This window comes from Notolabrus celidotus, chromosome 4 (genome assembly GCF_009762535.1).
Source record: "Notolabrus celidotus isolate fNotCel1 chromosome 4, fNotCel1.pri, whole genome shotgun sequence".
In the NCBI taxonomy this organism is placed as follows: Eukaryota; Metazoa; Chordata; class Actinopteri; order Labriformes; family Labridae; genus Notolabrus; species Notolabrus celidotus.
In genome coordinates, this window is record NC_048275.1 from 20,319,920 (window position 1) to 20,341,776 (window position 21,857).

General features: G+C 40.7%; 1 protein-coding gene and 1 long non-coding RNA gene across 2 annotated transcripts; both read right to left on the reverse strand.

Moving 5' to 3' along the window:
• Positions 1-539: 539 nt before the first annotated feature.
• On the reverse strand, positions 540-3,785 carry LOC117811831 (WAS/WASL-interacting protein family member 1-like). Its single transcript, XM_034682306.1, is given in 16 exon segments — positions 540-595; positions 598-656; positions 1,513-1,574; positions 1,577-1,680; positions 1,683-1,742; positions 1,924-1,930; positions 1,932-2,025; positions 2,285-2,318; positions 2,321-2,440; positions 2,443-2,470; positions 2,473-2,526; positions 2,528-2,713; positions 2,715-3,004; positions 3,294-3,455; positions 3,576-3,701; positions 3,746-3,785. Coding segments are annotated over 16 exon segments (1,482 nt in total).
• Positions 3,786-3,937: 152 nt separating this feature from the next.
• LOC117811911 lies at positions 3,938-19,924 on the reverse strand. Its single transcript, XR_004631081.1, has 3 exons — positions 19,746-19,924; positions 11,641-11,748; positions 3,938-4,037 (listed from the first exon to the last, which is right to left on the reverse strand). It is a non-coding gene; the product is annotated as an uncharacterized LOC117811911 (long non-coding RNA).
• Positions 19,925-21,857: the final 1,933 nt, after the last annotated feature.

The following is a 21,857-nucleotide window of genomic DNA, read 5'->3' on the forward strand; positions in this document are numbered from 1 at the left end:
CGCGCGCACTCACCATGAGGCAGAGCTGCCGGAGGATTAAGTTGAGACGAACTCTCTCGCTCCGACTACCTGCCTTGTTTATAACCTTTCCGGTGTGTGTGAATGCCCAACAAGTAAGTTGTGTGTCCTGTATTATAAAGAGACGGAGAACTGAGTTTTTCCTGTCCGCAGGCATTCACGTGTGTTCATTGATAAACTCCCCAAAGAGCATGTGTCCAGCTAATATATCTAATCACTATAATAATTCCTGTTTCTGTTGCATTTCATGTTAATGAAATAATATGTTAAATTAAAAAATTGTAGATGGTATTATTAAACAAATTAACATTTATTACCACATAAACACACAAAAGTACCGAAAATTGGTACCATTAGTACTGCTACTGATTCCCAGGATCGGTACCGTATCGGTTCAATGTGAAAGGTACCCATCCTACATATCGCACCAAAGTAAAACAGGCAGCAGGACTTAGTTTTTATCACTAGAAACATTTGAAGAGATATGAAAGGAAAGTAGTTTTTGTGTGTATCTGGTTGTGTCACACTGACCCTGCGTCACTCTTGCCCATCTTGCTGGGGTAGGTTTTTGGGAGGGTACATAGGGCTCGGGTGGAGGAAGGTCAGACACAGGATGAAAATTGGAAGCGACACTCCCACTCATCGTAAATAATAAAACAGAGGGTTAGTGGGTCTCTATCAGACAAACAGAAACTCCATGATGCAAGCACAATACACATCTTCATGATGAAATATATGTAGGGCAGTGTTTTTCTTCTTTCTTTTTTGGAACTGGGTTATTTTGACTTGTACAAAGTATAATAATGCGACTCTACTCACTGTCTGATGCAAATTTCAGTAAAAAATTTAACCCCAAAATGAAAAGGGTTCCTTCTTCATTAGACACAATCTTAACTGTCCTGCATAATAAAAATATCTGTTCAAACAGTTTGTCAAAACTATTGACTCATTCACTTTCAACTGTACTACTACCTAAACAAATTTCAGTAAGTTCTTCACAGTTGGACACTAAACAGGGAGTATTTCTATCCAAAATCTGTTCAAATTATTGTGACAATCAGTAAATTAAATATAAATGTATCTTTATTTCTACAGCAGCCATTCAGGAATCCTTTTCACCTCTTGTTATCATTGCTTTCTGGATCAAACTTTGGTTCAGTGGAATAAAAATCAACACAGAAGGCAGGTCAGCAGGTTTCTCTGCCAATAGCTGAGCAGATTGGAACTCATGTGGTAAAAAACAACACTGATGCAACAGAATAATCTGTCTGCAGAGCTCCCACCTAGCACACTTGGGTTATCTGCTAAATGAAAGCCCCTCACCTTTTCTTAAAGGTGCTCTATGAACCAAAGAAGTCCTTGGTAGAGGTTCCTTATTCTTGATGTGTTAAGCAGCATTTTTAAGTTTTTCAGTCACCCAGATGACACATACTCAATTTCACAGAAATTCATTGATCCATACTCAAATTAAACCAACAACTTTCACAGATTTACTCACCCTGTATCTGGTTGTGATGAGAGTTTTGGAAGCCATTACCCATAGGTGGAGGAGGAGGAGGGGGGTCCCCCCCTATCCCTGCCTGTCTGGAGGGAGGGGAGGTCTCCCGCCAGGTCCACCACGAGGGGGCTCTGGGCCAGGTCGACCAATAGGAGAAGGAGCTGTGATGACCTCACACTGCCCCCACCCACACTACGACCTGAGGGTGGAGGGGGAGGAAGAGGCCCTTTGGAGCAAGAAAGAAAAATTGAGTGTCAATGAGACAGAATACAGAGCTTCAGTGCAACTTTTTACAACTCATGTAAAATTTGTCCACCTTGCCCTTATTTCAAACATGGTGAATCATGCAAGTATGGTCTTTGAGCAGCAGTAATTCACAAGCAATGTATCTTCTCAAGGATGTTCACCTGTACGGTGTTGAGGATTGATTCCTTCCAAGAGATGGTGGTCTCTCGTTTGGTGGAGGAGGGAGAGGTCCTGCTCGAGTATGAGGTGGAGCTGGAGCATGGCTGGCAAGAGGGTAAAAAATTGTTTGTTTTTTGACTTGTCTCCTGTTAGGTTATGTTTAAAATTGGAGCTGTGCTTGTCAGAGGAAAACCACATGAAAACGTTTGCATGTAATGTGAACTGCAGCAACATAGAACAGGCTATCAGATTTGAATCTATGCAAACTGTGGCTGTGCCACTACAGCTGATTCAGTCATCAAAAACATCCAGCAGTGTCTAACGCCTGGTAGGACAGGCTTCTTGCAAACAGATTCCCCTTACCTATTGAGTGAGCTGTTCCTTTGAGGGAGACGAGTGTGCTGTGATCATCCCCCACAGCAGGGGAGGGTGGGAGAGGAGGTGGACCCGGTCGGCCTGGTGGGAGAGGTGGCACACCTCCACCAGTTGTAGAGCGAGAGACAGGGGAGGCAGAGACTGAGGAGAAGGCTTTGAATTGATAGAGGAGGGAGAGGAGGGGGAAAGTCACGAGGCATAGACGGTCTATGACCTCCACAGGGGCTGTTGGAGTGGGGGTCGGTCATCAGGAAGCGGAGGTCTCCCTCCGGAAGAAGGCGGAAAAGATGGTCGGCTGCTGTTAGGGGTAGGAGGAGGAGGTGCAGAAAATCCTGGTTTTGGTCCACCTGAGGAGCCTCCTGGTGGAGGAGGGAGGGGTCCATGCCTCCCTGGTGGAAACTAGGAGGTTGAGGTCCCAAGCTGGGCTGGGCCTTGGTCCTCCAGGGAGTGACGGGGGAGGTGGGCCCCCACGAGACTGGAAGCTCTGGTTTGGTCGAGGTGTGTTGGGAACAGGTGGAGGGCCTCCTGGAGTGTCTTGTCTTGATGAAAAATTTGGTCGACCCTTTGGAAGATCAGGTGCATTGCCACGAACACCAGCAGGGGCTCCTGGGAGTTTGGGTGGACCTCCACCACCACCTCCACTGAAAGGGGTAGGCCCACAAGATCGGCCTCCCGGGGGGAGCATGGGTCCTCTGCTGGGTGCCGAGTCTGGAGAAGAGAAATGGCAAAGGTAAAATCTAATAAGTTAGAGGTGTAACTAGGGGAAGTACTTCCTGTACTTTTTTATTTTTTTTAATCAATATCCATTCTTCTGTTCTGTTCTAACCTTACATCCTATTAAAGGAGGCATTTGGCTGGAGTTAGTTCCCACCTGACATAGTTACACTTTTCATGGGTTGCCTGTCAGTTACAGAGCTCAGACACAATGACACACAACCACACACACATTCAGACAACTTCAGAGTCAGCTTTTATATTTCATTACCAGTGGACTTACTGTTTGCTGCAGACCTCAGTTTTGGCATCCCTCCTGCAAACAGGCCTCCTAAACCAGAGGGAGACCCGCCACCAAAACCGCCTCCACCACCACCTCCACCACCACCACCTCCACCTCCGCCGCCTCCTCCTCCACCTCCTCCGCCTCCACCTCCTTTAGGTTCTGAAATAATAATAAAAGAAAAAGAGTGGCTAACATGAATCTGAACTAAGTTTCCACTGTGCAGACAGTAAACTTATGAGCATAATGAACTGAAGTGTTACTATTCCAGTCTTTACTTACTGTCCAGGCTAGGTCCACTGCGATCATGGTAACAGTCTTCTTAATCTGGATCCTTTACAATGTCACCCAATAGAGCGCTCCTTCCCTGCTGCTCCGAGCGGTTTAGACTTGGCTTCTCTGTGTGGCCTAAACACACACATACTGCGCACAAATCACTTATTTTTTGTTACACAGAGGAGTTTTTGGGGTAAAACTGTGAACGCAAGTCATCAGCAGTGAGTGTGAAAAAGATATGGACTTCACAATGTAAACAGGAGAATAACGTTATTACAGAATTTATCCACAAGATGTCTCTGCTGAGAAGGGTTTAGAGGACAGAGCAACAAACCTCACTGAGGAGAAGAGGACAGACAGACAGCTTACAGAACTAAGGTGGAGGAGGGGGAGGCCCTGGGGGTGTGGGGAGGTGGGGCTGGCATCTTCCTCTCTCCACTTTACTCTGTCTGCACGGGGCACCGCACCCTGAAGGACAGATAACAGACACACATTAGTGTTATATGGAAATGAGTAAAAAAGCATACAAACAGTATTATAAAATGTATCAGACATATTAGAAAAGGGGTACTTTAGAGAGTTTTAACAACAAAAGTCATCTAGTTTTACATACAATGCTTGGAGTCTGTAGCTGCTAGTAAATGTTTTACCATCATAAATCACCTCAACAGCAAAAAGATAACAAACAAGGTATTAGAGTGGCATTTCTGGAGACTAAAAATAGTCCTCTAAATTTAGTGGACACATCACAGATTTGGCTCATGGCACCAAATATGTGTATGATAAAGTGTTTAAGGATAAGGAAACGATCAAAGCTGAGAGCCAACCCACATGCTGAAGTGCCTCAAGCTCCATTAACTGACAGTAACTGGTGCTTGTGTTAGGGTGACTGGAAAACGTGCTCTGGAACTGCTAAGTGAATTAATTATAAAGTCATGTTAAGATTTTAGGGCCTTATTTGCTTGGTTTAAAAGGATGTCAACCTATTGGGGTTGTTCTTTTAATTTGGTACGTTCTAGGTCCCTTTACTGCCAAAATGGTGGCAAGTGTCAAAGATCGAAATAGTGTAATGTCAGCTTAAAATCGCAAATCAGAAAGTTATACATACTAAATAATTAGAATTATAGATGCTTAAACTATGGAAAAGCAGGTGTACAACATAAGTCAGCTGATACTGAGTGTGTGGGAAAGGACAGTCCTGTGATAATTATGCCATCAACAGGAAGTTGAGTGTGAAGTTCCCTCAAACATGACTTGAAAACATGTTTGCACATACACAGTTAAGAGTGGATAGAGCAACAAATATAAGGTATATTTGTTCTTTTGTTATGCATGATGGGAACTGATTGTGTAGTAACTGTCAGAGATGCACTAGCCACTGCCAGGCTTGCATTTGTTGACATGATTGACCACATCAAAAAGGTGAAGTACTCTTCTGGTATGCGTGTGAGAGCTTTCGTTTTTTCACCATTTTGTATTTCTGTAATCCCCACCAACGAGCACCTTTGCAATACTTTATTTGTACTTCCGTGCACTCTTGGCTCCTTTTTGTCTTGCGTCAATAAACATCAGTTTTAGGTTCTGGAGAGATTCTATGAACTACTTGTATCAAGACAGGTAGAGTATAGATCAGATGAGTTCATGAATAATTTAACAAAGATGAGGCAAAAGGAACAGCAGACACTATATGGAGGCCAGACCTGCAACAAGCATAACAACTTTCAACCAAGGGAGAGGTTCCGGTGGCTGGTGGTGAGGCTTTCAGCAGTGTGACTGCCCACTGGTGGCTGGCTGCAGTATAGGTAAAAAAATCCGTCTCCCCCAAGCAGTCAAACTTTAAAAAATAAATACACTTCGTACGAATGTTTCTCACATTCATATGCTGTGGTGATATGTAGTTAGTATTTGACTGTTTTGTGTTCAAGGCCTCTTTTTCCTGAAAAGTTTATTTTTTCGTTAGTTATTAGAGTTTAAAAAACAGGGTTTTACTTCCGGGTTTCCTTTGATTCACAGCCGCCGTAGAGTGAAACTTCAAAGGACACACAGCGTCTTGTGACGTTACGCTGTAGGGCGGAGCTTGTTACAGTGGCTTCACAGGCTCTGGCTGCACAATGGTGGCGCCCAGGAGAGGGATTTTTTGGCTTCAGAACCGTACAACGGGAAGAGGCGGAGCAACGCTGTCCATTTTTATTTACAGTCTATGCTTTCAACATGCAAAACCAGAAAAGTACTTTTCACATCCTCCCCTTTTACACATGACATTTTATATCAGAGCAAAAATCATTAATTATAAAATGCAATCTGCTTTTAAGGAACCAAAATTTTATCTTTGCCAAAGTTAAACACTCTTTCAACCTCATATTGATGTGAGAAGTGTTAGATACACAACTTCCTTATCTAAACAGTACTGTCTGGTAAAGACACCAATTTCAGATAACTCTCATCAGATATTCAGGTACTTTTATTTATGTATTTAGACTGAATATTGATTTGTACGCATCACACAATTCATAGACATAGACACATAAAAAATGTTAGAATTGAGAGTACTGTAACTGACAGATGCACAGAAAATATCAGGGAATGCCTGTGGCTGTTGAAGTCAAACAGAATTATTCAGTTACTTAAAGGACACAAGCTACAACCAAAGGTATATAGTATCAGTTCTGTAGCATGGATTCAATTAGTTTGATCTTGATAGTGGGGAGTATGCAGAGGTCAAAGTCAGGAAAACACCACAAAACAGAAATCATGCAACAAATGTTTTATATAACTGCATCTTGTACACTCTCGGTTCCTCACATTAAGACATTTAAATTTACGCTGAAATTAGCCAGTTTCCATCCACATAACTCAGGCTCACACACAGCCAGACCGTCCTCTAAGGGCCTCTTACTTCCTGTATGCTGCTGACAAACAGGAAGTCACCACGCAGCTCCAGCACCGCAGCCTTCCGGTTAACAGACTATTGATACCGCTGTATTTTTGCTAAGCATCATTTTGATAATGTCCTCCCTCTAACTGTTTGTCAACTCCCACTGCATGACTCCTTAAATGCTTTTGTTTATCACCTCTATTCTTTTTATTACTTTCTCTGTGTATGCAGCCTCTGGATGTTCAGCTTCTTGCAAGTTTTTGAGTGATTTGTCACACTGGAAGTCTGTGTCAATGGCATCCCATGAACAACAACTTGGTCAAAGTGGTGAGGAATTTTAAAATGCCCAGACCTAATTACACTTGTTGTCTTGAAAGTATAAAATCGCCCAATTAATTAATCAATTTTTAATTAATTAATAAATAAATAGACAAATAAATAAATAAAGTATCAAAATGAGAAACATTGAAATGTAATTTTACAAGAAGTTCTCAACGCAGCTTGAATGAAACCAAATAGAAATTCCAGTAGGGCCAAGTTAGATTAAAAAAACTCTTTTTAACAATTGATACGGACCCATGAGGCTTGACAAAAACTGGAAAAAAAAGATTTTCATTTCACCTTTGAGATGAACTGAGTTCAGTGCCATACTCATGTCAAATGTTGAATTTGTCCTAAACTTAGGGACAAAAGTCTATAACCAAGCACCTGGCAGACTAAAGACACTCAGGCTCAGTCTTCACTGTGCGTTAATTAGCGACAGATAACTGACATATAGTCTTAAAAAGCACATAGAGGCTCTTAGTTCATGGAAAACTGGCCTTTGATAGAAGTGAATGTACATCTTTTGAAAATTCATCTTTGATGTTTCAATAAGTAAAGACTCAAAGATTGGAAACTTGAAGTCTGTGATTAAGGACAGGCATTACTTGGACTTCACCAAAAATCTTGATTTACAAAATCTGATAGCAATATATTAAAAACAAAGACCCTCTGATTAACTCAAGGTGTGATTATTATCGTATATGTTGGTATATAAAAAGGGGAGATGACTGGATGATTAAGTCATAACCGCAAAGGATTGAGATTCAATAAGTGTTATTTCTTCCCCCTTCCCCCTTCCAAATGTGGGGAGTAGAGAGTGGGGGAAGACATGCAGGAGATGGTCGACCGGCCGGGAATCGAGCCGGTGACCCCTGCGACGAGGACTGTAGCCTCTGTATGTGGGGCGCTTAGACCGCTAGGCCACCAGCGCCACTTCCCACTGCTTTTTAAAGTATTAAACAGTGTAGTGCAGTGTGGAGGAAGGGGGAGAGCTTGGTGATTCCAAAGTGTGAGCACAATTCATTCTCTCATCAGCATATAACACTCAGTCTGAAATTCATTCTTGTCGGGCCAATTGGTCTGTCACTCTTTTTTTTTTTTATATCTGCTGTAGAACCTCTTGGTCTTAACAACTTTCTACCAGGAAGTGGCACTGAAATTCATGACATACTTTTTTTTCCTGCAAGATCAAACCCAGCTATACAACCAAATGAGTGGTAATTAAAGAGGCCTCATTCCTTCTTTTACAAGTCTGTGGCTGTTAAAAATCATTTTGTGTCTGTTACTTCATGGTGAAGTAGTTGCACTATGTTGCTTTAAGAAATAGGCACAGGTAACCGATAACTGTCATATTTTATAAACACTAAAACAACTGTGTTTAAGGTATGGTTTTAGGGTAAGTTAGACAAGCTTAAGCTGATCGGCAAAACGTCACCCATAGTTGCAGATTTCAAGAATCAAAGCTAAATACACAAGCATGTTTCCACTGCTAACTGCTGCAGATGTTTCTTTTCAGCCTGTACCACAACTGAACTCTGCATGACAGTGAAATGTATTTGAATCACTTCCTACTCAGTATACTTTAAAACTATAAATATGCTGAACTTATATACATTAAGCAGACCATGCTGAACTTCAAGTGCAGGCTGGTTGTACAGAGTGAACACAGTCAAATCTTATTTTAGTTAGTGAGTAAATTCTCTTAAATATGACTGACTCAATTTTACAGTTTCGATTAAGATATAGAAGAATTTGACTCACTTCCTGCCGCAGTGATGAAATGACATAGAGGACTGCATATGTAAGAAAGGCAGATACAGTCAGGCAGGAAGACTGGAGTCAGTGAGCCTGAGCTTCTTATGTGCTGCAGGGGAGGAGGGCTGTAATGGAAACCCCCCTGTTTGTTTTTGCATGGTTGGCAGTTATCACTTTAGTAACAGTCACCCTTAACAAACACTTGTTTCCCCAAAACAACTAAAAAACACCAAAATGCACAGACTTAAACCAGGAAAATGAGAGCATTCATGTGCTGACTGTCAGCTGCTGCAACATTTGCTGCACAGCTCTCAGTGAAGGCAGAAAAAAAATCAACTTCCGCCATAGGAAACAAGCCTGTGTGTTGAAATTTAAAATGCAAGACACAACTTCTCTCTAACTCCCCCTCTCTCTATCTTGTACTCGCACACATGGCCTAATATTAGCTAAGCATTTACAATGGTTCCTTTGATAGACAGAGAGAGAGAGAGAGAGAGAGAGAGAGAGAGAGAAAGAGAGAGAGAGAGAGAGAGAGAGAGAGAGAGAGAGAGAGAGAGAGAGAGAGAGAGAGTAGAGATGGAGGGAAACAGAGAAGAAGATACGAGGTGTTTGGTGGGGATCCTTTGAAGAGACACCGTAAAGACACACACACACACGCACACAGAAAAGCCTCACATATGTTTCAGTTTACAAATGGCCATAAAAAGACTTCTTCATCCTGCCACAGAGCCTCCCGTGCTCCTCAACTTCATTAGCTACTGCACACACAAACACACTCACACATGTAAGATCTCAACTTAAAGGACACATTTAACCCTTCAGTGTTCATTTTACTCAAAAAATATCACACATGAATGGATTCAGAGGTCAAATATGTTCTGATATTCATGCAGTATATATCTATGACATTAATGGAGTATTTAACTACATGGTTGATATTATTTCAAAATGTAGGTAGGTTTTACAGGGACAACAGCATCAATGCTGTTATGCAATGTGCAAATTGGAGTAGAGATGTTTTTCAGACTTTTAAAAATGACAGGTTAAATATGATGATAATTAAAAACACGAACCAAATATAAATCAAAACCAGCTGCTGAAGCTAATTATTGACTTGTGTTTAGTAAGACACTAGCTCTCCTCATATAATCTCTTTTATAACAACTTCTAAAAGGCCTTGGTGGGTAGGCGTGGGTATATCATTAAGTGGAAACCTCCCATCACTTTGACTCAACTCCGCCCAAGCTCTCACACAGCTCTTAAGCTAGCACAGAGGCTCTGGAAACAAGGATTAACAATATTCAAATATGAGATTGCCTCCCCTGACGGTCAAGAAAAAGTCATAAGTGCTGTTAGAAGTTGAAACCTGAGTTGATGCTCAAAGTGAGCTAAGGCAATATACAGTCATTTTAGACATTTTGAATGTAGCCCAGGACAGTCATAAAAGTGTCGGCTGTGCAGGAACAGTGCTGAGTGGCTAAGCTAACATCCTGTGGTGTTTCAGAGGCACTTGCTTTCACACACACACTCCAACACAGCAGCTGTATCTGGCATCACATGTGGTTCTCTTGCTGCTGTCTGGGGCTTCGACTCAGCAGGTTAATTTTATCTCTTGAACATTCTTTAAATACAGAAAGTAATGCTGAACACACTTTGGGATGGAAATGTTCACAGATGAGCGTCAGCTGTAGATAGGTCCCTATAGATGTATTCTTTGAACTGAAGGACTTCTATTAGTGTGGACCCTGTGTGTTAATGTGTGTTACCTCTCATGACCTCAGTGCGGTGTAACCAGGTGGGACTTGAGTACGTAAACATGGACTCTGACTGAGTTTTTAGCAGACTATGACATGTTCCTGTGCACATAAATTATGCAGATGCTTCTGAAAGTCATTAAACCTCCAACTTTGGCAGAGCAGCATACAATATAACCATTTTAAGTGTTTTCCAGTTGTCCCCCACTGGAACACACCATGTCCTACAAAGAAAACAATTATGCAATACCCCTTACTTCTAGTTACACAGGAAAAAGAGTGAACTTCCTAAGTCTTGTTCTGTGCAATTACCCTGGTGGTGAAGTATGAAAGGTTTAATTTCTACTTTCAGTTATTCTGGGAAAATAGATGTTTCCTCTGGTGCCTACCATAGATTTTTCTTGCTTGTCTTTTCCTGATGAATACCAAACAACAGCCTTTATTTTTGTGCCTTTAACAGAAGTTCTAAACCAGTAGTCGGTGCACACTTTGGGAAAGAGAGGCTAATTTGATTTAATATTCTACAATACTTGAAATCATTGCAGATCACGTTTTGAAGACTTTAATCTTATCGCTCTCCTCTAGAACTGTAAATAACATCTATATCAGCAACAACAGGTTTGCCATAGTACTGTTAACAGTGAAGTCACAATATGTTCCAAAGGAAAAATTATCTGGCACTCCAATTCTTATTTACTTGTAATTCTTTATCTGCACCTCAACATCATGTGAGTCCTTACAGACGTATACTGATGTTAACATTGCTGCTGTATGTGCATGTTCTAACACTGTGAATGATAATACATCATGCATAAGCACACACAAGACAATGAAGCCAAACTATGATAAGGGACTAAAGCAGTCAGATTAGCAACCTTCTCGACAGTGATACTGTGCAGTCAGCTGACACTGACCTCTGACCTTTCAGTGGACTTGGGGATTAGATGACAACGGATAATATCTTGTTACCATAACCGCAAATCTTTAGCTCCACAGAAACATTAACGGATGTACAAGGACAAGGAAACTCCCTTGAAAGTGCTTGAAGAGGTACAGCATCAGCAATATTCACATTATTTAACTCCTAAGAAGAGTCTCATCTCAGAAAAAGTGCTTTGGGTCTAGAGATCTTCCACTCTATTTTTAATATCAAACTTTTTGTTGGGTGTTAGTGTTTTAGGATTCAGTCTGTTAAATAAATGATTGAAGGTTTCAGTATCAAACACAGGTAAAAAGTTCAGCCAGCTTACAAAAGACTGCAATATGTAAAACAAAGCTGCAAAATCAGCCACTGAACTAAAGAGTGGCTCTAGATGTGATCTGACATTTTCAAATTCTTGTGAAAACCTGTAAGTCTACTCACTCAATCTGTGTCCATAGAAGAATCAGCAGTATGTTCAGAAGGCAGTAGAAGAAGCACCTCAGTTCATTCCGCATACAAAGGCAAAATGAGAACAGCAGCCACATACAGCTGAAAACAGAGAAAAGCGGAAGATTAGCAGCATCTAAAAAATCTTTAAAAAAACATTCAGCACCAAGTAGAACTTCTTGATTCCTCTTCCTCTAAACTCACATCTCACATTCAGAGAAGTCCAACTTTAACGCACACAAGCCTCACACATACAGCACATGCCACTTCCTCTTTTTCAGTTCCGCACACATGGGGGAGGAGGGAGGCTGGGGTCCCTGCTGGGGCTGTGATTAAAAATGGAGTCTGCAACAAAGTTTTAAAACATGTAAGATAACTGTGACGCTCTAATTTTTTAAGTCGTTCCTTTTTAGACATTCATGCAATGGCAGGCATCATGGTGTAAAGCTCTACTACCTGGATGTAAGCAAGGACACATGATGGATGGCAATCTTGGAGCGTGGTACAGTTTGGCAGCATTTTGATCTAGAAAATATGAAGTTGTATGTAAGCTATATCTGGTTAAACTGGTATATATCCACTCGACTGGAGCAATGCGTAACCAGCATAGGTAGTGGACTCGAACCTGCAAGAAGGACTGAAGGCTGATGGTGCTAGCTCTGCTAACTTTTGCCACCCTTGGAAAACCGACTTGGCATTGTTTACCTGCAGACTTTGTGACCCCATGATTAGCCGTGTCACAAACTATGCTTATTTTCACTGTTTTCTGAGTGTTGTCTTAAAGGTGACATATCACGCTTTATTCATCAATATATATTGGTCTAAGAGGTCCCCAAAACATGTCTTTAAAGTTTATGCTCAAAAAAACACTTTGAAATCAGATTTTGGCGTGCCTGAAAATCCCTCTTCTTCAGCAGTCCTCAGAACACTCTGTTTTCCCTCTGACCACGCCCCCTCCGGAAGTGGATGTGCCTCGGCTCTCCAGCACGTTGATCTAATGCTTACATGTTGGCTGAATATACACGGCTGCTCAGAGATCACGTTACTTCAACCCTCTGAATCTGATCCAGAATCTGATCCTGACGGAGAGGCGCCTGCAGCAGGACCTTTCTGAAGGATTGGTCATAGATTTAGTGTTTCTTGTTGTTTTATTTATCAGTATGTAGACGTGTGTCTTGGTACACAGCTACGAACATGTAGCTATGTGGCTATGCTGACTAGCGCTAGCACTTATCCATGATAAATAAAAATCATCCACTAGATCTTCAAATCTGCAGACGTGGGGAGTAAAACCGACCTCTGCCAGAAAGGCAGCAGGACCTTTTATGAAGGATTGGTCACAGATTTAGTGTTTCTTGTTGTTTTATTTGTCAGTATGTCGACGTGTGTCTTGGTACACAGCTACAGCTACAGCTATGAACATGTAGCTATGTGGCTATGCTAATTAGCGCTAGCACTTTTCCATGACAAATAAAAATCATCCACTAGATCTTCAAATCTGCAGACGTGGGGAGTAAAACCGACCTCTGCCAGAAAGGCAGCGGGACCTTTTCTGAAGGATTGGTCACAGACTCTGTGTTTCTTGTTGTTTTATTTGTCAGTATGTAGATGTGTGTCTTGCTACACAGCTACAGCTACGACATGTAGCTATGTAGCTATGCTAACTAGCGCTAGCACTTATCCATGATAAATAAAAATCATCCACTAGATCTTCAAATCTGCAGACGTGGGGAGTAAAACCGACCTTTGTGTTTATTAAGACAGCCTACAACTAGCATGCCTCCCTCCTAAGCTCCTTGTTAGCACACATTTGTGCAGGTAATGAAAAACGGAGGGGGGATTCAGTATTATTTTATACAGTCTATGGGCTGAACAAGCTCCGAGCTCTGACTCCGTGACAGACCGGATATTGTTGTTACGTAACAAAAACACGGAAGTCTGAAACGGCTCATTAAACACACATTTACAGAAAGGTGTAGAAATCAAAACAGGGACAGAATGGATTTTTTTCATTCTCGGGGACATGTAGACATGCCAGGGAAACATATTTCAGGTAAAGAACCATTAAAAAGTCAATTTTGCATGATATGTCACCTTTAACTTTAGACTAGTGGGTCTTCAATATATTTTGGAATAGTGTCTGACAAATTTGTACTTCTTTGAGTATTATATGACTAATTCAAAATGTTTACTGTGACGCCTTTGATCATGAGTAATGATTACACACAATACTTCCTCTTTTTATCCTGAATAAAGGATACAAAGAAGAGTCCATGATGTCAAATGGATGAGGCATAAGAGCAGAGGAGCTTTGTTCACTCAGTATGCCTTACGCCTACAGAGCATGAGAAACTGTGACAGTTTAAATATGACTGTCTGTGAAAACATGCCCACACTGACATCACAATGGAGAAGTAAAACATGACCAGGAAGAAGTAGCCCAAAGAACTGAAAGTTGATTATTTTAATTCTCTGATTTCTTTGCATCTTTCAAATTCTTCTTCTTCAAAAAAATGATGAATGCTAAAACATTGTTTTCAGCTTTTGGATTTTTTTATTTTCAATTCCTCGACCTAAGAAAGAGGGTATTCTTCTGAGATGGTTTGGAATATACAAAGCATGAGAACAGTTCAACGCGTCGCTTGGATGAAGGGAAAAAAAGTTGAAAAGAGGAAAAGCCATCCAAATGTTTATTGTTACAAAATGAAAAGCTGTTTCTATTTAACTGAAAGTGAATTGATCCCAGCCCTTGAAGCGGCTGGACGAAAGGGCTAGCATAGCTCCACACAGCAGCCACTTCCTGTACTCTCAGTGTCACACTTCCTGCCTCGCAACACACTTAGCGGCGGTCTGCCAACACACCATCAGCTCAACTTCAGTACTCTCCCTCTTCTGTCCTCTTTTCAGCCAACTACAGCACCGGAGCTGCGTCTCAAAGAGGCACCTTGGCTTTCTCCCCTGAGCTCAGCTGTTTTTCTTTACTGAGCTGCAGTCTCAATGAAAGGGAAACATGCCTGAGCTGCTCCTTCTATTAACTATAAAAACCCCAACCAAGGGCATTTCATTTTCCTACGGCATAAATGAATATGCAAGCGCTATTAAATTAGCACCTTTCCTTCACACTAAAAAAAGGGCAATAGAACTTCATGGGACTTCAAATGTGAAGCTACAAGAGCCCTTTCAAGCATTGCATTTAGTGGAACTAAAACTGTTAAAATGACTGAGAATGAAACATCCAAAATCCCCACACACCTCAACGTCCTCCTGACAAGCTTGAGACAAGTTTATTCCTTAAAATCTGGGTTTTTATTCTCTCATTATTACAAACAAAGAAACCCAGAATGTCAAAATCTAACCCTGTTACAGTTCATTGTTGAACAATGTTACATAAACACAAAGCATTACAATACAGTGTCAGACACTTAGTAGCAGATGAGAGCAGGAAAATGTGTGAAACAGTGTTGTCAGTCTTTGAGACTATTTTTTGCTTTCGCTGAAAGGCATTTTCTTGCAATGTGACCTCTCTGAGATCTATTTACCCCATTACATCATTATGCAGTGTTTTCAGACTGCTGAATAAGATACTCAGGCTTCAACTACAGTATATCCATCTGCCTGTCAGCTGGCTGAGGAACACTTACGGGTCTTTATAGCTGAATACCAATTAGTAGGCCTCATAACACTTGTGGGATTTTTTTTTGCAGATAATTGTGCAAAAAATGTGATACAAGTCCTGAACCCCCACACAGGAAAAAGTGCTGTTTTTCCACTTAGTTACCGTATGACAAAAACAAAGGTGATTTAACATACATGAGCTTCAGAGTTGCTCAGACAAAGCTTGCAGTTATCTGCCTGTTTCAGTTTTTGTGCAAAGCTAAGGTCACTGGTGATATTGGAGAATAGGAGATGTGAAAGGAGGAAGTACATTTTTTAAAATGTCTTACAATTTCTTCTACAAGAGCCTTACCTCAGAACTGACATTTATAGGAAACTTACAGCAGTTCAATGTGTGAAGAAGGTGGCTGAACTGCTAAAGCATGGTTTTCAAACACTTAATCAAAATGTGTGGAAATGAACAAATAAAAGTTAAATCATGAAAACAAATTTAAATGCACCTTGCAATTTTCCAAATAATTTGGTATTTCTGGGCTTTTGTGTTGAATGGAGTGCATTTGTAAAATTACACATCACCTGTGCATTCCTGAGAACCATTCTTTTATCTTTGCTTTTAAGGCCTGATAGATGTTACCAACATCCACTCATATCTAAACAACAGACTGGTTCGTCAACATCACTCAGGCTGTCTCATTACTTTAAATATTTCCTTTTTCCTATCAACATAAGCACCAGCCCTGACTCAGCAAAATGCAATCAGGGTCAAGTTTTTCTTGTTGTTTTCTTGTTTCGTCACAAAACCTGGAATGTGTTAATCCACATTATTAACACAGATCGAAGGTGCAGAGAGTGGTTTCACTTGCTTGTACACTGCTACGATGGAGAGAGAATGAAAACACAATGAAGACAAAGAGAATCGATGTACCCTTCTTCCTGTATATCACAGTCACATGAGTGTTAGTGCAGCATGCCTACAGGCTGTCAGTCACTTAAGATGCTTTGGGATCTCACATCACACAGCATATGACTCACAAAATATGTAGGCCCAGCAGACGTGTCAGAAAATGTCATTTAAAGCTTCAAATGTCCCAAAAACAAACTCAGAGACAAAGTTCATTTAACTGTCTTCACATGTTGGAATTTCTTCAAGGTATACTTGAAACATTTAAACCGATCATTCAAAATGAACAAGCCTTTCAAATTGAAGTAATAAAAATGGTCAACAGTCCCTTCAAATAAAAAGTTAGCAACACTGTGATTTGCTTAACCGCACAGGGCATCACTTGTGTTTGAATTAATGCATTGTCTGCTGATGACTCTGACCTGTTAGACTCAGAAAACATGAAGCACGTGGTCATGAGTTTCAGTGTCAGATGGAGTGAGATACGCCAGGATCACATGCTTAACACAGGAAACAGAGTGAAGCACGGAGACAGTGTTGCGTTATGTTTCTACTACCCACGCACACTGAACAAATGCACTAAGCTCTCCTCTGATCACACCACATACTTGACACTGCTGCAGTTCTTTTCAAATGATATCTGAGCCTCTTTGACTTTGATGCAGGCTCTCAAAATCAAACCGGAATCAAAAAGGTGGACACACAAGAAATTTGAATGAAAAGAGGGCAGGGACACACAGCAGAGGTTTAACCAGCCCCTTGCTTCCTCTCTGACACTGAGGTATGCCAAGAACTCAGAGCTGCAATGACCTAAAACTAGTTCAGTGACAAAGCACACGAATGACAACACAGCTAGAGGTAACACCAGCATATACACATGGTTGAAAAGTAAAAGATCACACATGAATGAAAGGCAAGTTGTCATACTACACCAATTTATTACCCTGGACATGGAGGGCAAGCAGTCCTTCAACGTGGACCAGGACACACGTGTGTAGATGCTACCAAGTGAATACAGGCAAATGCATCCAAGGCTTTAACTTGTGGTCAGGTTGATCAGATTTTGATGCATCCTCAGTGGGTCCTGGGGGTGTTTAAACCTTTACTTGAGGTTTTTCGCTTGTGATTGGATTACTTGGATGCTGGTTTATAAATACCAAGTGAAAAGGCCTGATTCCTCTGTGAGAGCCTCATGTGGATTTTCCACAGTGCTAGCCTTGAAACCCAAAACGTATAAACACATTAAAATACCAAAGCAAAGGTAAGCCATAGGTTTCAAAGACACTTTGTTGCTTAAGATGAGGATAAGTTCCACTGTAATTTAATTAAGTTTCAAATCCAAATTGAGAAAGAACTGTGAAGATATCCCAAATCTGAGCTTAAAAATCCTCTGACAACAGGTTTTTAAATCACAGCCCAGCCATTCATAAGATTTATTGATATGAGTTCATAACTCTAACTTATTTTGTAAACAAAATGAGTGACTGTATTTGAATACTAGTAGTTTGGATAGACATTATCTCCCCCTGGTTTCTCCTTATGCATGTCACACTAGTGACCCTGGGTGAGACTCTGCATCCTATACTGCTTATTTGGAGCACACTAGCACCTCACAAAACAATGAGTGTGAGTCATTATGTGGTGATTTAAACTGAATCCTTCAGTCAGCTTAATGAGGATATCTGGCAGTGGTCCAGGTTTGGCCAAGCATCACCTTTGTTCGGTTTAAATGGATAAATCTTTGTAATAAGTGAGCTAAGTTAGTGTGTTTGACACTGACCTACAAAAATTTAACTTTTCAGATATACTCCACTTGAACACAACACACAAAATATAATATAATCACATGCTTGCAAGTCAATATTTGACTACTGTAGTCCAGCTACCAGACAACTAGAAATTTCTGGTTTAAACATAGTATGATAGCCATACTGATTACTCCACTTTCTCTAGTTCAGGGTACGTCCTTGTTGGGGAAACAGCTCTGTGTTTTGTATTTAGAGAAGGTCATATTTCCTTAAATGAGACATTTGGGGAAATTGTTGTGGGAGCTAAGAAAAAGATCCACTTTGTGTCAATAATCAGGAAGAAGTCAGAAAAATCAACACTTTACATAGATCAATAAAAAAAAAAAGAATCAATATCTCTGATCGAGATGAGTAGGCTCATTTGTGTGTGTGCACTGCATGGTCGGCTAGCACAATGCAGCCAAGGAGAGGACCCCTAATCCAAATTCCTACTGTCATACTTGCACTTGACGCATTTGGTTACTGTGCAATAAGCATGAGACAGTCACTCTTAGTTGTGGGATTATTTGGCAGAATGAAATAAGTTATCTTCCTAACACTCTAAAAAATGTCAAATTCAAAAGGAAACTACATTAAAAACTAGTGAAATAGTTATACTGTAAGACACTCAATGATGGCAACTTCCTCACACAGGATGTTGTCTGTAGTTGTTTCATTGTAACCATATAGCCCTGCCCTTACAATTGCATCTTCCATATCAGGCAATTAGAGGGCACCCATGCTGCATGAGAAGAACTATTCAAAACATGCAAGACACGTACTCTTGCATGTTGTGCAAAAAAGACAAAGGAATTACCAGCTACAAGGAGAGGCAGCAAGTTCTTACTATAACCAGTTAACCTGGGCTTATACAAGCCAGTAACAGTATCTACACATCTGGAATGCAAGACAGTGGGTGGACAGAGAAGGAGAGCTGTTATATTACTTAGTTTTCCATCATAAAAGCATGCATAGACTCTGAATACCACCACTCAGAGTAAGAAGTTGTCTACTAAATGTTTACAGAAGTAAACATGAAGTTTATAGAAACTCAAGTGTGCATCTATGTGCATGGAGTGTGACAGCCAGATGGCATTCTGTCAAACAGGTTGCACACACATACACACACACAATGTGTAAACAAATTCCTTTCTCTGAGCTTTCCCAAATTATTACTGTTAAAAGTTGTGAATGTTAAGTCCATCTGAATGCATTTGTTTATGTGTGCATGCGTGTGTACCAAACAGTGGACCCTGCTCCCATCTAAGCTCTTTGAAATACATCCCAAATATGTGAAAACACTGCAGTCCTACACCCCAACTTTTTTCACTCCACTCTCTCTCCCTCTCTCTCTGCAGCTCTGCTGGTACAAAAAAAGAAGAAGACTGTATTATATCCATCTAGACTGCATGGAACACCCTCCACACCGATAAATGAAAGGGAGTTTATGAAAGAAAAACATCACAACACTTACATTAATTAGCATTTGTACATGGAAGAAAAGACAAACCTTGGCCAGTTGCCAAACCCCCTACCAGAGTCCAGTACCCCTTCGCATAACGTATTAAAGCGACTAAATGCTTCTTTAGATGGTGACGTACACAGTTCAGCTCAACTCAGTCTTTAACCATGTAGAAATCAGCCCCAGCTGCTTTCTGGAAGATGACAAATTCTTCTTTTTATTTGTGAGCCGAACTCGGGTCTCACGAGTTTCCGCTCCGCTGAAGCAATTTTCCCACACACGAAAACTAACACCAAACTTCCACAAAACTTAAGATAAGATGAGTTTCACATACCTCTGTATTAATGAAACGCTGTGCACGCCTAATATGTCTCCATCGACCGACAGTATGCTGTGTGGTTGGTGTTAAGCACCACTGTGCAGCCAATCCTCAATCTGCAGAGCACAGGCAGCAGGCAGGCTAGCTGAACTGGCCTGATCTAGAGCCGTAGACTCAGTGGGTTGAGCCAAGACTCCTCCTGTCGGCAGTCACGTCAGGCATTAGTGATACTTGTCAGAAAGAATGGGGATGGTACTCACACAATAGGATATATGTCAAAACAGTGACATGGTAAACAGCATGTGCTAAGTTAGCAATGTTCGGTAAGGTGTTGCTTTGAAAGCTTGCAGTAAATGTTAAAATTTTAACAATAGTAGCTACAATGATAGCTGCAATAGCACACTATGTAAGTTCAAAAACATTAAGAATGGCTTTATACTATAGTTTTGGTTAATTGTTCATAAACAAAGTGATGTCAGAGTTTTAGACCATGTATTCATAAATGCCACTGACACCATAGACCAGGGATGTCTAACTCATTTCAGTTCAGGGGCCACATACAGCCCAAGTTTATCTGAAGTGGGCCAAACCAGCAAAATCATAATATGATAACCTATAAATAACGACAACTCTACATTTTTCCCTTTGTTTTAGTGCAAAAAAAGTACAAGTACATTCTGAAAATGTTCACATTTAATGAACTATCTTTCTACAAAAACAGCTGTTGTGTGTTTTGCCATGATGAGTCTCATAGTGGGCTGAATATTTTACTCTTTAGGCCCTGAAACCTGCTGCGAACACACCAAACACATGTTTCCCATTCATCTGACACCAAGTGTAATGTTTACAGCAAAAGAACATAGATTATAATAATGAAGAAGGTAAAGTTGACTATTTTGGACCCCTCAGCTCCAGCTTGAACAGTTTGCTTGCTGGACAGTGTTGTATGCAGGGGTGTAGTGCTAGTGTTAGTAGTTAGTGGATCATCTTATAGTGTTCCAAAAGTCTTTATGAATCTCAACCGGATTATGCAAACAGCAAGTAATCTTTTTTCTCACTTTGAGGAAAAAACTCCTGGAAAAAAGCACTGTTCAGGTTCTGGTTCACTCTGTCAGCACTGATTTGATGCGACCCCCAGAGGACAAATTTGAAATAGTAGTAACTTTTATTGAAATATTGCAGTTAATGTCTTCTCTGTAATTTTTACACTTTGCAAAGTGTCACTTTGCGGGCCGGATTGGAACCTCTGTCGGGCCAGTTTTGGCCCACGGGCCGCATGTTTGACACCCCTGCCATAGACTGTATATTCAAATTCTACTGATAGATCATTTCATACCCAGTCAATGACACATTTGGCCAAGTTACAATGTGATCTAATGTTACTGTTATTGATTTGCTAAGAATTTCCTGAGAGCAACTCAACCACAGTCTGGAGCTTAAAGCAATACTAGTAACATTGATGTGTTGTTTAATATTGATTTTCATTATATTTTTGATTCATAGATGCTATTTTCAAATCAGTGGCAGATGCTCCCAGTCTAGCACCACATCCAACACATCTCCAGACAGCTATTTGCTACATGTCTTGTAAAAAGTACCTGAGTTCAAGTACACATAGGGTTTTTTTTTGTGTGTGTAAGAGTTTGCTAGTTTTCATCTACTAGGTTATGTTACATTTCAGAAACTGCCAATGTTGTTGTCCTTAGCTGACCTGGCACTATGTTGTTCTTCTCTGATGAATGGCTCTGTTGACTGAACTCTGGGTATTCACGGTTCTGGTTCCTGCAGCTGTGCTGGCTGGGTCTCCTATCCGGGGTTTCAGCAGTGATGCAATGTTTCCAGATGTGGAACAGGAGGGGAAAAATTCTTATTAGTCTCGCCAGAGGAACAACTATTATTTCCCCACCAACAAATAAAAGTATCAATGTCTGTGTCTGTTCTGCTCATGTAGAGGGTAATGATGTATGCCACTGTGGTGTTTTTAAACCAGTGACAATATTTGCGATGTAATGTTTGTATAGTTGATGATTTATACTCAGCATGGCAATGGAAGATTAGTACACACTGTCTCTGTCACCAACACATATCTAAGTATGTATTTGATTGTATTTTAAAATGATTTTTCTT